Source organism: Papilio machaon, chromosome 1, assembly GCF_912999745.1.
Source record: "Papilio machaon chromosome 1, ilPapMach1.1, whole genome shotgun sequence".
Classification (NCBI taxonomy): Eukaryota; Metazoa; Arthropoda; class Insecta; order Lepidoptera; family Papilionidae; genus Papilio; species Papilio machaon.
The window spans coordinates 6,410,605-6,427,050 of NC_059986.1; the positions used below are offsets into that span (position 1 = coordinate 6,410,605).

Here is a 16,446-nt window from a genome sequence, read left to right on the forward strand (position 1 = left end):
GTTTAAAGTAACCGGTACATTAATGAGTGATTTTACCAATATTAAGAAGATAATATTTATATACATTATTGTATGTAGCAAATAATTACCGGGTTAACTTAACCTGCTAAACGCGTTGCTAGGCAACCGCTGTTGCTATGCAAAAATATAAACTGAAGTATCACTTTTAATTCGCTAAAATATTTAATTACATACATTTTTTATTGTAAAGACATAAAATAATTACTCTCTTAGTAGAGAGTACATACCAAAGTAGTCTTTGGTCTTAATGTTACAAGGAGTTAAAAAATTAAAAGGTAATAAAATTTTTGCCGAATTTGTTTACATGTGTGTTTGAAAAACAATGTTTTATAAAATTACTGTCAATTTTATAAAATCAAATCAATATTGAATCATGCAGATTTTTTTAAGTGATTTGGATTAATAGATTAGTTGTGGAATAAAAGTATTTTTAACTTTCGACATAGAATTTTATACACTTTCAATAAATAAAACAAAAATATTGTACAATAAAAGACATTGGATATTTCCACATAATTAGTCTTAATACTGTCACATAAAAATAAAAAAAATGGGTAAAAATTTCAAAAGAAATACAGATCCGCCATCTTAACGACTAAAACACTTGATAACTGAACTGTTCTCCTCACTAAATTGGTTATTTACTTTAAAAAAAAATTACATTACACTATATTTATATAATGGTAATCTTTGACAGTATATGTTTCCATACTTTAGCGGGCTTCTCTCTGACGTAGTCTTTCAGCAGATGTTCGAGTTCTGGAGTCAGGTGTCGCGGGCTCCAAGTGAACAGCGCCTGGTTGACGCGCGACGGATTGTGCCGCCTCATGTACAGTAAACTTGTGAAAATAGCCTCTTGCATACTGGGTTTAGCTGGAAATATAAAGGTTATTTCTCAGTTATATTCATTTAATAATCATTTAATTTAATTTTTATGTTTATGCTCTGTTGTTGGGCTCTCTCTCTGTTGTTGCTGTTGCTCTGTTGTTATAAAAAACACTAAATCAGAAACTCAATTACATCTATTTAAATGCCATACACAGTTCATCATCATCAGCTCACTATACGTCCCCACTGAGGAGCTCGGAGCCTACAACAAGTTAGGGGTGACTAGGACATAGTCAACCACGCTTGCCCAGTGCGGGTTGACTTCACACATATCTTTGAATTCTTCTCAGAAATGTGCAGGTTATACCACGACGTCTTCCTTCACCGTAAGAACGTTGAATAAATGTACATATGTAAATCGAAAAACATATTTGTACATGGCGGGATTTGAACCCAGGACCTTCAGATTGCAAATCAAATGCTTAACCCCTGAGCTACCGACGCTTTATCTTATCAACCTCACTTAGTTGAAACTGCTTAATATGAAATTGTTTAAAACAATAGATGTTATGATGAACAAAGGCGTATAACAATATAATAAAGGTAAAATTCCTTGGCCATTATAAATCATGTATGATAAAAGTATCTTACCGTTATGATCTAACATTTCCATTAGCTGATTGACAACAACCTCACAATGCACTCTCATGTCATTAGGATAAGGCTTCATCAGTGGTCCAAGTATTGACACACAAAACTCCTTCACTTTATCTGGTACACCTGCCTTTTCTATGAGAGGCTGGATCATATCTTTGATTATATACTTTTGGGTCCAATGTGGACCTCTGCGCTTTGCAAGAATGATAAATGCCAATCGAAGCATTTTCTTTTCAACTGGAATTTCTAAAAAAAAATTTACAGTAAGTTCAAGGTTTTACTAAATCGTCATAATTGATAGATATGCTATTAATATAAAATTTCATTGCTTAAACATTTGTTTTAGAACATGTTTTTGTCAAAAGGAACTTATTGATAATGGAAATCCACTTTAATAAACATTGTCTTATGAAAAATGTAACATGAAAATAATAATAAAACATGATACTTACCACATAATTCTAATAATGCGTTCTTAAACATTTCCAACATTTTTGGTTCGGTCCACTCTTTAACTTGGTAAAAGTATTTCCGGCTCAATATTTCTCTTATTTCTTGAACTCGGTTAAATTTATCCTCACATTTGAAAAAGTGTAACAGATATATTAAACACATAACTAGCGGGCATTTTGCTGAAAAAATAAACACAAGCATTATTATAGCTAATAAGGAAAGATTGAAATAATCTGTGATTCTTGTACATCACAATAAAAAAAAATATTACCCATTCCCATATGAGCCAAAGGTAAAATATGCATCCAAACTTCAAGACATTGCTTTATAAGTGCCACTGATTTGAACTGAATGCAGTACATAGCGTCCAACATGAATAGACGTAGACGACTCTTGACTGAGAAATATCTACAGAGAACGGCATAGAAATGTGACAGACTCTCAACTATTCCGAACTCTGGTGTATGATTTAATTGAAATAGAGAGAATTCTATAGTTTTCATTATAGTTTCTACAATGTTTAGTGGAGCCCAACAAGCTTGTAATTGCTTCAGTATATATAGTAGGACTTGTTCAGATTTGGTCATTAGCGGAGCTGGCGGGGCAATCACTTTGTTAAACAGCTCGTCTTTACGTGCTGGCTCTTTCAAATACTTCATAAGCCCCGTCACAAACACCTTCTTGTCACAATGTTGTATTTCATCAACTAAATCATTCATTGCATTCTTTGCTTCATATTGAGGTATTGTTATAATATTTGCAATGTCTTCTTCGAGTTTCCGTGCGATCATATTTACTTTAGCTTCTGAAAATTTAAGTTTTTTTTTAAATTGTACATCAAAAAATAATTATTATATTATCGGCAAATAGCAGTTAGATTTGTACATACCTGGTATTTTCTTGGCTTGGAATTTAACTGAAGTTCTTGCATATTTTTCTAACATTCTACACAGAATGCTGTCTTTAGGGTTCATCTTTTCTGGTACACAAGTTTGTTGCTCATTGTTTTCAGGTAATGTAGGTCCAGTTAGAACATCTAGATCATTGTAATTAATAATTTCTTTTAGACTACGCTCAGGGTCTTTTAAATTAAGTGAAGATAAGCGACTCGAGGTTCTCCTAACGACAATAGGTTCAGAATCTTTATGCAATGATTTAATTACTTCTGTATTAGAATTATCAGTCTTATTTATGCTAGACTCTTGCATGGCAGATCCTCGTAGTAACCTTTTAGGTGTACTCTCAGATCTGTCGGACGCACGACGTTTCCGTCCTCTGCGAACAGGACTTGTAGAATTCTCTTTTTCTAATGACAATTCAACTTGCTCATCTCGTTTGCTGTCTTTCTTTGGACTATTAAAAAGTTCTGAAGACAACCGTTTACTACGACTTCTTGTAGTAACAGATGGTGAGGTAGGATTTTTTTCTACAGTAACATGTGTTTCTTTTTGCACAGTATTATCATTTATTGCAGTTGTTTCTTCAACCTCACATGTTTGTTTTTGAATAATATCATCACATTTAGAGAGTACAATAAGTACTTCTTGGTTGCATTCATTTCTCTTTTCTAAAGCTTTGACTACACATGGTTTTGTTACGGTTTTATTCTTTTCCTTATCTCTTAATTCGGCCATTACTTCAACGGCTTTTTTATATGCTGCATTAGTATCTATAGCTGGTTTAGGTGATTCATTTACTATTACTTTCTTCTTTAAAATCTGTTTCCTTTTCTTATCTTTTCTGATTGGTGGAGTTAATTCTCTTCGGATTTTAGACTTTGGAAGCAATTTTCTCTTCCATTTCTCTAATTTCGTCAATTTTATAACCTTTTTAACCTTTTTGGTGGGCGATTGAGATACATTTTGTTCATCGACATTCATGTTACAACTTTGGTCTATATCATTTTCATCAATATCCTTCTGAACTTCACATGATTTTATTAAATCTGTATTTGAAATAGGTTGATCTTCGTTTATCTCTTCGCTATGTAATCTGTCTGATGCGGTTTCATTTGACTTATTTAGGACTTGTTTATTGCTTACTGGGTTTTTGTTGTCACATTTTTGAATTGAATTTGAAATTGGTATATTTGATAGTGGTTGATGTTCATTATTTAAAATTTTATTGTTATTAAGGTGATTTTCATTTTCGCCAAATTCTAATATTTTTATAATATCAGCTACTTTCGCTTTGTTTCTAATAGCTACTGAACTTAGTAAATCATTTGTTATATTTTCTGGTGCATTATTGCAGTCTCGAATATTTACATTAGACGCGATCGGTGGAGTAAAATCGTCCATTACGAAATCACAAGATTCTTTATTATCATTATGTAAATTATTATTTACTAAGACTCCTCTGCTTTTTATTAACCATGTCATGTTAGACATTGATTTTGCGATTTCCTGAAGTGTTAACTGTAAGTTTTTATTTTCCTTCTCAAGCTTCGCCATATCTTGGCACCTGTGGCAAGTGGCAAAATTAGTTTCTACTTTTTGTGATTTAGATGGCGATTTAGGAATGGGTGTTATTAATTCACAATCTAGTCGCATCGTTCTTAAAATACTTTCTACCTCACAGTCAATACAATTATTATTATTTTTACTATTATTGAGTTCTAGACATTCTCGTTCGCTTAATCTTATTGTACTTTCCTGATCACCAGGAATATGATCAAATTTAATAGGACTAGTTGCTATTTCGCGCTGTTTAATTTGTATAGTGTTTATTCCAATTGTTTTGTTTTTATCAACATGCCTATTTGCAAATGTAGCTTTCTTGATAGTTACTTCATCATGCAAGTTGTTAGGTATGCAGTCTATAAATTGTACAGGACTAGTTGCGATTTCTACCAATTTTCCTTGTACTGTTATAGGACTAGTTGCTACATCGGAAAAGTGTTTCTGATTTGTTTCGTTATCTAATGGAATATCGGTTTCGAAGCTATCTTGTCCAAACAGACATCCTTCTATAATATCCGAATCACATAAAGACACATTATCTTTATCATCATTCATTATATCTTCTAGATTTTCCTGAACAGTACTGGTTTCATTAGCTTTACCAGTATTTTTTTCTTCTTGTGGTCTATCATTCAATGGTTGGTCACTCACAATTTCATCTAAATCATTTAAATAATTTTCCATTTCAGAACAGGCTAATTGTTCTGCTGTTGCACAGTCTTGAGCTTCATCATTGATTTCTACTTGATTTTCTTGTACTGTATTGATTCTGTTAGGTTCATCAGAAACAGGCTTCTCATTTTGACTTCTTTCACTTGATAGATTATCAGTATCAGTAGAATCTTTATCTGAACTAACAATTTCAATTACATATTCCTGCACTGTGAGTGGACTAGTAGCTATATCGGAATAGGTCTTCTCTGTTTGAAGATTATTACTTAATTGACTGCATGATATACACTGGTGGTTTTCTATAATATCTAAAGGATGTGTTATAACTTCAACTTCTTTCTGAACAGTTATAGGACTAGTAGCAATATCGACATAATTTTTCTTCTCTTTTAGCACCAAACTTGTACTACAAGGACTATTAGTTGGATAATAATCTGGGCTGTTACCAAACGAACTGAAACCAGAATCTTCATTAATGATTTCATTGCCAGAATCGGAATCTTGACGACCATTAACATGTATCAATAACTTATTGCCTGTAAAAAAAAATAAGATTACAACTTATATGAAATTGATTACTAACAAATTGTTACTAAGCGACGACAAAATTATCGTAATATGTAGTTATTTTAACACTTTGGAAAGATTTTTATTTTTTTTAAATCTGTTTTACACTTTGGAAAGATGTGATCCACTATTAACAAAGCACAAAAAAAATAATTTAAAATATTAATAATTTTACAAAAGTAATTATTTTTAAATTAAAAAAAAAACGCTAAATACTAAATTTTTTCCCACTTACCCTTTTCTATCTTTTTACTTGCAGTGTTTGTTTCGATCAATAAGCCCTTTGCCTGAAACAAATAAAAATCTTTATATTATTTTTTACTTTTCATGGGCCGCTCCTTTTGATAACACTACCCTTCAAATATTACATTAATTGTCCAGTGGTTAAAACATATATATATTATAATTTTATTGTACCTGACTAGTTTTGTTTTTAGATGATTTTTTTGAAGCCTTTCCTGTTGATGATTGATTAAATATGTCCAATTCATCGACACTACCTTCAGAGGCATTATCACTTGCAGTTGATTTATATTTATCATACTTTTTTAAAACCTTTTTATGTCTAGTTTGCATCTTTTCTGAAAAAAAAAACAGAAAAATAAGAGTAAAAGACTTAATAGTGTTAAAAATAAATCACAATTATGAACGCTAGGATCATATTATCATACAAATATAGCTCAACTTATTAGCTTATAATTTTATGATATAATACATACTTTTGCCTAGTACAATGTCTCGTAACAGACATATATCATTAATCATATTGTTGTATTCTTTAGTATTACATTTTTGTAGTTGATTTTCTATTTTCAAAGCTTCTATTTGTGTTTCATATTCAGTAACCAGCATCTGTAACATAAAAAAAATTTATTGAATGAAAAAAAAAAAATGACATCAAATTTTTTTTTAGAACAGTCGCTAAGCCACTTTTGACTTCATACTTTCAAATGTGTTTCACTAAAAGATGAAGTTGTTATAGATAAAAAAAAAAGTTGGAGTAATTTATACTCTTTGTATAAATTTCATACATGAACTGATATATATTGTTAAAAATGTGATATATATTGGGCAAGTGTGTTATAAAAACAAACCTTGGAAAGGAATCTAATTTTTAAAAATATAAGCAGATTTTTTTTTAATTTATTAATACTCGAGAATTATGCTGGATTAATGGAATAGTTGAATGCCGGGGTTCAAACCCACAATCACATGATCAGTTGTTCCTTTAAAAATATTTTTTTAACATGTTTACTCACCTGAAGTTGATTAATATGAGATTTCATTTCCTGAATTTTGATTTCAGTAGAAGCCAATCTCACTTCCAGTTCCGCTTTCTCCTTTGATAGCCCCACTGCCTGTGGTATAACATCATAGTTATTATTTTGTATATTTTAACATTGATATTAAATCAAAAAATATCACTGAATTTAATTTAACAAATAAAATTTATACTTTAAAATTTTTTAATTTCTGCTTTAAGCTATTAATGTTTAATTATTGAATACTAGCGACCCGCCCCGGCTTCGCACGGGTGCAATGCAAAATATACCTACTACAGAATAAATGCACAATTTATTTAAGGTACTTAAATGGATAAGGATTAATGCTGTATTGTTTAAAATCACTTCGCAAAAGAATAAAAATGGTTATGCTGGGTTATCCCTAAGAGATAGACATATACCATCGCGGACTTTTTTGTTGAACTTTTTAAGGTGAACAATACTGTAGTACATTATTTTGGTCTATCTCGTAGGGTTCAGCCAGCGTTTGCAATATAAGCGCAAAAAAACGTGCTTATTTACGACATCACATTAGAAAACTTTAAATTTATCAGTGTTTCTCTACTATATTATGCATTTATTATACATACAAACCTTCCTTAAGAATCACTCTATCTATTAAAAAAAACCGCGTCAAAATCCGTTGCGTAGTTTTAAAGATCTAAGCATACATACGGACATACAGCGAAAGCGACTTTGTTTTATACTATGTATTGATAACCTATATTTAAAAATTTCATCTTTTAACTGAAAAGTGTTCAAGACACAAAAATATTTCTACATAACATAAAAAAATTATATTACATTTCCTTATCAAATGCATAGTTAAGACGTATCTAAAGACCATTGGGTTTATTATTTTGTGTTTCCAAATATATATGTAATTTAATATGAAAAGTTATATGTTTCATGTGATTAATTTTATATTTTTATGACATAAAAGTAAATTTATAATAATTACCAATTCATTAGTTGCAGCAACATTGAAAGTGCAATCTTCAGTATATCCATCTGGTGAATTCAATCTATCAAATCCTCCTGATTTTTCAAATAGAACATTCTTTTTGTATTGTCTTATAATAAAACTGAAAGAAATAGTTATGGCTTATCAAAAATTGTGTTTGGCCTAAATCCTGCATTAACTTTTAATCTGTCTGGCCACAGAAAAATGTAATCATATGAGAATTTGCTACCCGGACATCGCATTTTAAGAGGTTAAATCTCAGATTCTGGTGAATTATTCTCAAAAAAAAAATTAATGAATATGCAAAATTGTGCATCATGTTGAGAAACAGTGTACAGTAAGTAATGCCTCATGTATCCAAAACCACCAAAGACCAAATGAATAATCATTTAAACTAGTGGGACAAAACATTTCAAAATCTGGCTATGGGGTTGTCCCACGACATTAAGATTACTAAAGGAAATTTAAACAAATTAACACTTACTCAGTTTCCAACATTTTTTGTTTAACATAACTTATATTTTCATATTGTTTCTTGGGATCACATTGTACCTGTTCACAATGATAATAATAAAATTATTAATTGATAAGTCTAGTTAATTAATGTAACTATCTCTAATATCAAAATATTAAATTTATACAAATAATGACACATTAAACGTAAGACATTTGCAAAACTTTTGCTTCTTCATGCTAGGTTTTCGATAATAAAAATTCATGTAGTTGAAGTCGATTACTTCAGTTTTGATAGTGAATTTAAGATATAGGAACTGAATTGAGACAATGTTACGCTCATTTTACTCTATTTATTTATAATAAAATAAGAAAACCAGAACATGATAACACAAAAACTACGATTGGATAAATAAATAACCTAAAAACTCACCGCAACATTAGAACTATTATTGTCCATCAAAATACTGTACATTGGGCAACCACTCTCATCTAAAGTAGAAGGCATAATTAACCAAGATTATATTAGGTCTTTCAAATAATTAAAAATCCTTCACATAATTGATTTACATTTGGAAACATCTCAAACACACCACACTGACACAAAAACCGGCGCGCGGGCCAGGCTCGAGCAGCTCGTGTTTTCTTCTTCTTCTTTTTATTTTTGGCTTTGGCACGGTTTGTGCATTTAGCCAACGTCAGGTGGAATGATTTTTTGATTCGCCATTTTACTCATTTACAGACTATGCGTATCAAAAAACGTAGGAAACTTATCGCGAAATAAAATAAATAATTAAAATCGAATTGAGTTTACTAAAGGATCAGAATAATTTTATAAGGGGAAAAAGAAAATTAAATTAAATTTTAATGTTATTATTTACAATAAACCTATTTATAATATTATATACACGGGGATTAAAATCTCTAAGAAGTAAGGAAATGTTGGTAGGAAGAGGAACGGAAAGAGATACTAAAGAAGTATATACGAAAGAATGGTCATATTTAGGGCAAGAAAAGAAAACATGGTTCAGGTCAGAATAGCTCTCACCACACTCACAGGCGGTACTACTTACGATGCCAAGTTTGTGTAAATGAACCGGAAGACTGTTATGTCCCAGACGCATTCGAATTATAGTAGAAGTGGCGGTTTTACCAAATGACAATTTAGCAAACCATGGCTTCCTGGGAACGGAAGACTGTATATTATACAAGAAACGACCCTTGATCCGGCCGCTCTCTTCCCAACCTATATTCCACGAATTGTGGAGATATATGCCAGGTAAAGCAGTAAGATCATGTCCAAAATTCTTATACGGGTATACGTCACCAGTCGCAGTAGCACTGTTGGCCAAACTGTCAGCCTTTATATTTCCAGATATGCCGCAGTGACTAGGTATCCAACAAAATGATACTAAATAGTTGTGTAATTGACAATGCAACAACTTTCTCTTACATTCAAATATTACATGAAAAAAAGGGTTAAGTTTTAGAGAAAATTTTGCTAAGCTCTGTAATGCGCTTAAGGAATCAGTGAATATAACGGTTTTTTTGAGTTTGAAACAAAGCACATATTCAAGAGCTTTTAGTAGTCCAAAACATTCACCGGTAAAGACCGACGATTCTGGAGGTAATTTAATTTTCTGAACTATATTGTACTGTTTATGATACAATCCAACACCAACACACCCAGTGGAGTGTTTAGATGCATCTGTATAAATTTGATGCCAGTTAGGCCATTTACTATTGACATTGTAATTAAAATTTATATTAGCATTGAAATCAGATTTTTTAATACCAAGAGAGAAACAAATATCCGGATAAAGAAGAAGAGAGTCATAAGGAGAACTAAATAGGGGAAGTACACGAAAAGAATGCGTTGGCGCTTGTAGTTGTTTGAATTTTAAGAAACTTTTAACAAGACAAGGTAAAGGTTTATGTGAAGAGGGTAATTTTTGAGAAAGATACTCCAGTTTGGAAATTAGGGGATGATTATGGAACTGGACGATTTTAAAAATAAACCTATCAGATAGATATTGTCGTCTTAATTTTAAAGGGGGGTCACAACATTCTATTTGTAAAGCATTAACGGGACTAGATTTCATTGCCCCGGCTACAATTCTCAACGCTTTCGTCTGAATGACATCTAATTTTTTAAACCCAGCTACATTGCCTGGATCTAAGAAAAAGGTTCCAAAGTCCAGTACACTTCTAATGACAGCATTATACACCAACCTCAGTGTGGCCGGGTGAGCACCCCACCAAACGCCACTAAGACATCTCAACATGTTCAAGTTTCGCTCACATTTACCAACTACAAATTCGCAGTGTGGTTGACCTGTTAGTTTTGAATCAAGAATAACTCCCAAGAATTTTACTTGATTTTTAACGGGTAATATATCGCCATCATATGTTATAGTAAGTAGGGGAGGAGTTCGAGATTTAGTGAAAAGTACTACGGTACTTTTTGAGGGGGACAGATCTAGGCCATTACCATCCATCCAGATTTTTAGAGAAGACAAAGAGGAGGAAATATGTTGTTCAGCAGTACCAACAGACATATCAGAGGCATAAATAACCAAGTCATCGGCATATTGTAATAAACTAACTGAGTCTCCGATTGAACCTTCTAGGTCGTATGTATAAATATTGTACAATAAAGGACTCAAAACAGACCCTTGTGGTAAGCCCCTCCAAACCAGCCTACTGGGCATGTAAGACTCGCCAATATCTAAAATAATTTTCCTCTCCGAAAGAAGATTTACAATTAAATTAGTTAAAAAATAAGGAACCTTTAATTTGTCTAATTTACTTTTTAAAATATGTAATAGAACATTATCATAAGCCGAATTAATGTCCAAGAAAGCGGCTACTACTGACTTTTTATCTGAGAAAGCATTACGAATGTCCGTTATTAATATGCCTAAATTGTCACTCACACTTTTACCTTTTCGAAATCCAAATTGACTTTGGGATAGATGTTCATTATTTTCTATATACCATTCAAGCCTATTTTTAATTAAATGTTCAAGAACTTTTGTGATTGTCGATGACAAAACTATTGGACGATAAGATTTGATATCAAATTGTAGCTTAGACGGTTTTAAAAATGGTAACACTATTTGACTTAGCCAAGATGATGGAATGTCACCTGTTAAAAGAGTTTTATTTATTTGATTTAAAAAGTGATTTAGTCCATTTTCGCCAAGGTGAGATAAAAAGGAATATGGAATCCCATCTTCTCCAGGAGCACTGTCTTTGACGTGATTTAATACGCCTTTTAACTCAGCTAAAGTGAAAGGTAGATTTAGAGAGGAAGGGGCATCGGACTTATTTTGTATAGGAGAATGGATATGAACTTTAAGTGGAGCCGACGGAGGAACCAAGTGGTCAAGGAATTGATCAGCTAATTCTATAGGAAGTAACGACGCGTTAGAAGGATTGACAGCTGATCTAAATCTTTTGATATTTCGCCAAATGACAGTAGCATGTGTTTCAGGTGATAAAGTACTACAAAATTTCCTCCATCCCTCAAATTTCTTTTTTTTAAAAAGTTTTTTAACCTCTTTCATTACAGTCATTAGCGCCTCGTAGTTATCCATAGACATATTATTGCGATAATTATGCTCAGCTGCCTTGCGTTTTTTTATAGCAGTGGTACATTCTTCATCCCACCATGGTGGAGATGACAATTTATTGCTACGCGGATTTTTCTTTGGAAAAACTTTATCAGCCGATTCTAACAAAATAGCTTTGAAATGATTATTATCAGTGACATTAACCTCTGAGCAATTATTAATTTTCTCTTCTACTAATGAAGTATATTGACTCCATTTAGAGTCTATGATTTTGTGTTTAAGACGAGATTTTTGAATAATAGTTTTACTCTTTTTTTTACAGGGAAATGAAATAAGTATGGGATAGTGATCACTATTGTAAGTGGAGCACAAAGTAGACCAAGATAGAGAAGATGCTAAATTAGGAGTACAGATGGACAGGTCAATGGCACTAATTGCTTCACCAGGCTTTGTGAGGCGAGTCGGAGAACCCGAGTTTAAAATGCACAGATTATACATGTCTAAGATATCCAATAATACATGGCCATAACTATTAGAAACTGAACTTCCCCAAGATGTGTGATGAGAGTTAAAATCACCCAGAATCATGAAGGGCTGCGGAAGAACGGAAATTAAGTTTTTGATTTCATTGAAGATTTGTAAGGAGGGATGGGGAACATAAATAGAGACAAAGCAGATATTATCAACAATAGCTGCAATGATAGAAAAGCTATCACTGTGTGAAGGAAGAGGGAAAGAAGAAAAGGTGCTCGAATTTCTGATGAGTAGGCACACACCACCATACCCATCAGTCCTGTCTTCTCTTAAACATGAATAACCAGGAATTCTGAACACATAATCTGGCTTTAACCAGGTTTCAGATAGAGAAAAAATAAAAGGATGAAAAGTATTTATAATATGTAATATTTCATGCTTTTTGTTTATCATACTGCGGCAGTTCCATTGAACTAACCTCTCCATGTTGGCCCTTATTAATGTCAGTGTAATTATGAGTTAAATTAGCAGCGTGGGACGGTATAGATAAATTTGGTTGAGAAAGTAAATTGATTAATGTAGTAAGTAACTCTGCTATTGTCTGTTGTGAGTTTGCCTTAGGGGATGATGGTAATGCACATCCATTAGAAGGCTCTGGCATATTGTAGTCCCTTACAAGAGATTCATGAGCTACATGATCAAAACCTTTACTGTGTTTAGGCGGAGTTCTGGGTTTAGTGAAGACTGTTTTTTTATAAGATATGGTACGTGGAGGCGGTGAACCAGGCAATACTGTATTTCCACCAGGAACAGATTTAATTGGGAGAGAGGATACAATATCAGCAAATGATTTAGAAATAGGGGGATGTAATTTTGACGCTTCAACATAAGATATACTATTTTCTGCCATTGTTACTTTAATATTTGTCTGTCTCACATACTCTGGGCATTTTTTGTTTGAAGCAAAGTGTAGTCCAGAGCATAAACAACAAGAACCACTATCTTCCTCCACTTTACAAGTATCTCCAGTGTGGGCCTGACCACACTTGTAACATCTGGGCTTTGACCTGCATTGGACCTTGGTGTGCCCAAAGCGGCAACAGTTAAAGCATTGGATAGTCGGGTATATATATAATTTAACAGGCATAGAATTGTAACACATGAATACACGTTTAGGTAAAACTTGACCATCAAATGTAAACACAACTGTTTGCGATGGTTTCCATGTGGGTGTGTTATTTATTGTGACTTTATAGTTTAGTCTTCTGACTTTTAGAATTTGCCCGCACCCAATGGGTACATTAGTGTTTTCTATAATATCTTCAGGAGACCACTCAGTTGGGACTCCCCGAACTAAACCCATCCTAGTAACATTAAATGTTGGGATAAACGCCTTCATTTTGTTCATAGCTAAGCTGTTCGAAGAGAGAAAGTTGTTAGCATCTGTATAATGGTTAAACGAAATTGTCATTTTATTTCTCCCAATACGCTTTAAGCTTCCATTTACTATATTTTGTACAAGATTCTTTTTTAAATATCTACCAAATACAACTGGATGTAAAGTTACACCGTCGTCATCTGCGGATTGAATTTTCTGGACGTGAACTATATACGGGCCGTGGTCATTAGCATCATAAGTAGCCCTACCAATTTGTGTGGGGTCTTTAGAAGAAATATTAGAAGGTCCGGGTAAAGAGTGATCTTCAGTTAAAGAAGGAACATTAGGGATTTGACAAGGAGCTGGTATATCCATTGGGATTTCAGAAAATTGTTCGCTACAGTGACAATCGGTATTTCTTCCTGGTTCCGAGTTACTTTTACGTTTTTTTTTGTTGCAACTTTTACATATTTTGTATAGATGGCTGCGCTTCAGTTTTCTTTTTGAGATAAGGGAACAGTCAGAATCCATTCCGGATTCATTTGAGATCGTAACATATGCCCCCGCTGGGGGCGCCGTACCCCCAGGGTCCGGTGGCTCGTTCATAGAAATATAAAATACTTACCCCGACTCGGAGAAAGTAAAAGAAAAATGTAAATAAGGATAAAAATTACAAATAAAGACAAGTTTTAACTATTCTGATCACTTATTACCCCAAAATTACAATTTTACAAAAATTTCAATCAAAAACCGCGCCCGCCAAATTCGAAGGTTTCCCGCGTTTTTTTCAGCTCGTGTTTTCAGTTTGTTTTTCACCTATTTTTCACGCAGAGCTACTAATCACTATAAGTGTATAGGCGATTGCTTGGAAATGACAGCTTTTGTATCGTTCCAATTTCAACTCGCATTGAAGTTACGTGACAGTCAATTCTATCCATATTGTTAGTTCCCATGCACACCACCGTTGCAAACCACTGCCATCAGCGCCAAAATGACGATAGTCAAATAGGCACGAAACATTGCGTCATTTAGCCAGTCCATTTGTACAGGTCAGTCCACAGAGCATCGCTGCACTTCTGCCATATCAGATCTCTATGGTTCAGTTTTATTCCATACTAGCTGTCACCCGCGACTTCGGTCGCGCGGATTTAAAAGAAACTTAATTAGTAGCCTATAATGTTCTTCCAGAAAATGTTCTATATCCTTGCCAAATTTCTTCCAGATCGGTTGAGGCTTGATGAAAATTTATCAGAGAATTTTTAAAATACTCTAATAAATAATAAAAAAAAATCAGCTAGCGGTAAGTCAAGGGAAAAGTCGTCAGCTGATAAGTTTCAGTAGGTCATAGATGCTGTTACGTTATACCTTTCAAGGTGACAAACTTTCCACTGAGATACAGCAAGCTGACATTAATTTTCATTCATAGTAGCATATAAACGATCACCAGGTAAATTTTTAGTTGAAAATGTTTTTTTTTTCATGTTCAAGGAGCCAGCTGACGTATAATCCACCGTGTTATGGTCAGCTGACTATGTTTTTCTTTCAAAATACTACATAAACAATACTCTGTTAAATTTTCAGATGAGAGGAAATGACTAAAAAAAAAATGTTTTTCTCCATGCGTGGGAGGCTGCCACTGCCCATCACACCCACGGAGTCGCAGCTGATGGTCGCGAGTATTCATAGTATAAGTCCCTTAAGCATTTTACGAAGTTTCGCTCGAGAAGAAATAATTGACCGAAAATGTACCTGGCTCCCGGGCTATGACTTTTTACCGGAAAAATGTTATTTTCTAAAAATATTAATGCATAAGAAAGTTTAGATTATTATGATTTTTACAAAAAAAATACTCAATTTGGAAACAATGTAATGATTAAAAAAGTTAAAACAGCGTAATTTGAAGAATGTTGCAAAATTTTTAAGCAGTGCTACGGCTCACCGCTGATATTCCATACAATCACGGCTTTTTTTCCGCAATGAACCAGCCGGGTAAAAAGCTTAATTGGCAACACAGATACGGCCCACGCCGTTGATCTTCTTCCATACAAGTCTATGACACGGTAATAATAATACCGTGAGTGAGAGAGATACAGTTATACCCAATTCCTGTAACGTGACAAAGACAGGGATAACTATCTTCTGTCCCTTTCTGCGTACCAGGCTTTGGGGTTTGTTTGGAACAAAGGTTGTCCCCTACAAACAACCTAGGTTGTCCCTAACAAAGTTTGACATTCGTGCTATTTTTCGAAAACTGTGAGTACTTAGTGGCTGTAATTGTGCAAAAATATTTTGATATTACAGTTTTAGTAAGGTAAAGTTTATAAAACATGGTATACTGCTGTATTGTCGGTTGTAAAAGCCGTAGTGAGCGAAAAGAGAAAAACATAACCTTTCACTCGTAAGTACTGAAACTACGCACCTATTCACATGTATTCATACAAAATAAGGAAGAAAATACAAACTAGTTGTTCTTTACAGTCTTTGTAATAACTAATATGTTAAAATACGGGTAAAATCAGCTAAAATAAAATAGTATTTTTCGAACATTATGCGCCCAAACGCAGATGTCATTTGTGTCAAATAATATACTGTGGATCTGGGAAACAAGCGGCCATATTAAACTTCTTTTCAAATTGGTTGGTTATTACCCGTAAAAATA

At 33.2% G+C, this 16,446-nt stretch overlaps 1 protein-coding gene across 1 annotated transcript; it reads right to left on the minus strand.

Annotated features, from left to right (window-relative positions):
- Positions 1-559: 559 nt before the first annotated feature.
- Positions 560-8,995, minus strand: LOC106719787. The gene is made up of 12 exons (XM_045680317.1): positions 8,794-8,995; positions 8,392-8,459; positions 7,905-8,028; positions 6,920-7,018; positions 6,380-6,512; positions 6,078-6,241; positions 5,896-5,947; positions 2,849-5,629; positions 2,231-2,764; positions 1,959-2,138; positions 1,501-1,752; positions 560-894 (listed from the first exon to the last, which is right to left on the minus strand). Exons 1-12 carry the CDS (start codon positions 8,866-8,868, stop codon positions 695-697), a joined length of 4,662 nt encoding a protein of 1,553 aa, XP_045536273.1. The 5' UTR covers positions 8,869-8,995; the 3' UTR covers positions 560-694.
- Positions 8,996-16,446: the final 7,451 nt, after the last annotated feature.

Bases quoted from the DNA above. Each gene is read 5' to 3' on its own strand.
- LOC106719787 (XM_045680317.1), bottom strand. From the start codon at position 8,868: ATGCCTTCTACTTTAGATGAGAGTGGTTGCCCAATGTACAGTATTTTG. The intron at 2,139-2,230 runs GTAATATTTTTT...TTATTTTTTCAG, and splicing joins TTTGGCTCATATGGGAATGG to CAAAATGCCCGCTAGTTATG. The intron at 895-1,500 runs GTAAGATACTTT...TTATATTTCCAG, and splicing joins GGAAATGTTAGATCATAACG to CTAAACCCAGTATGCAAGAG.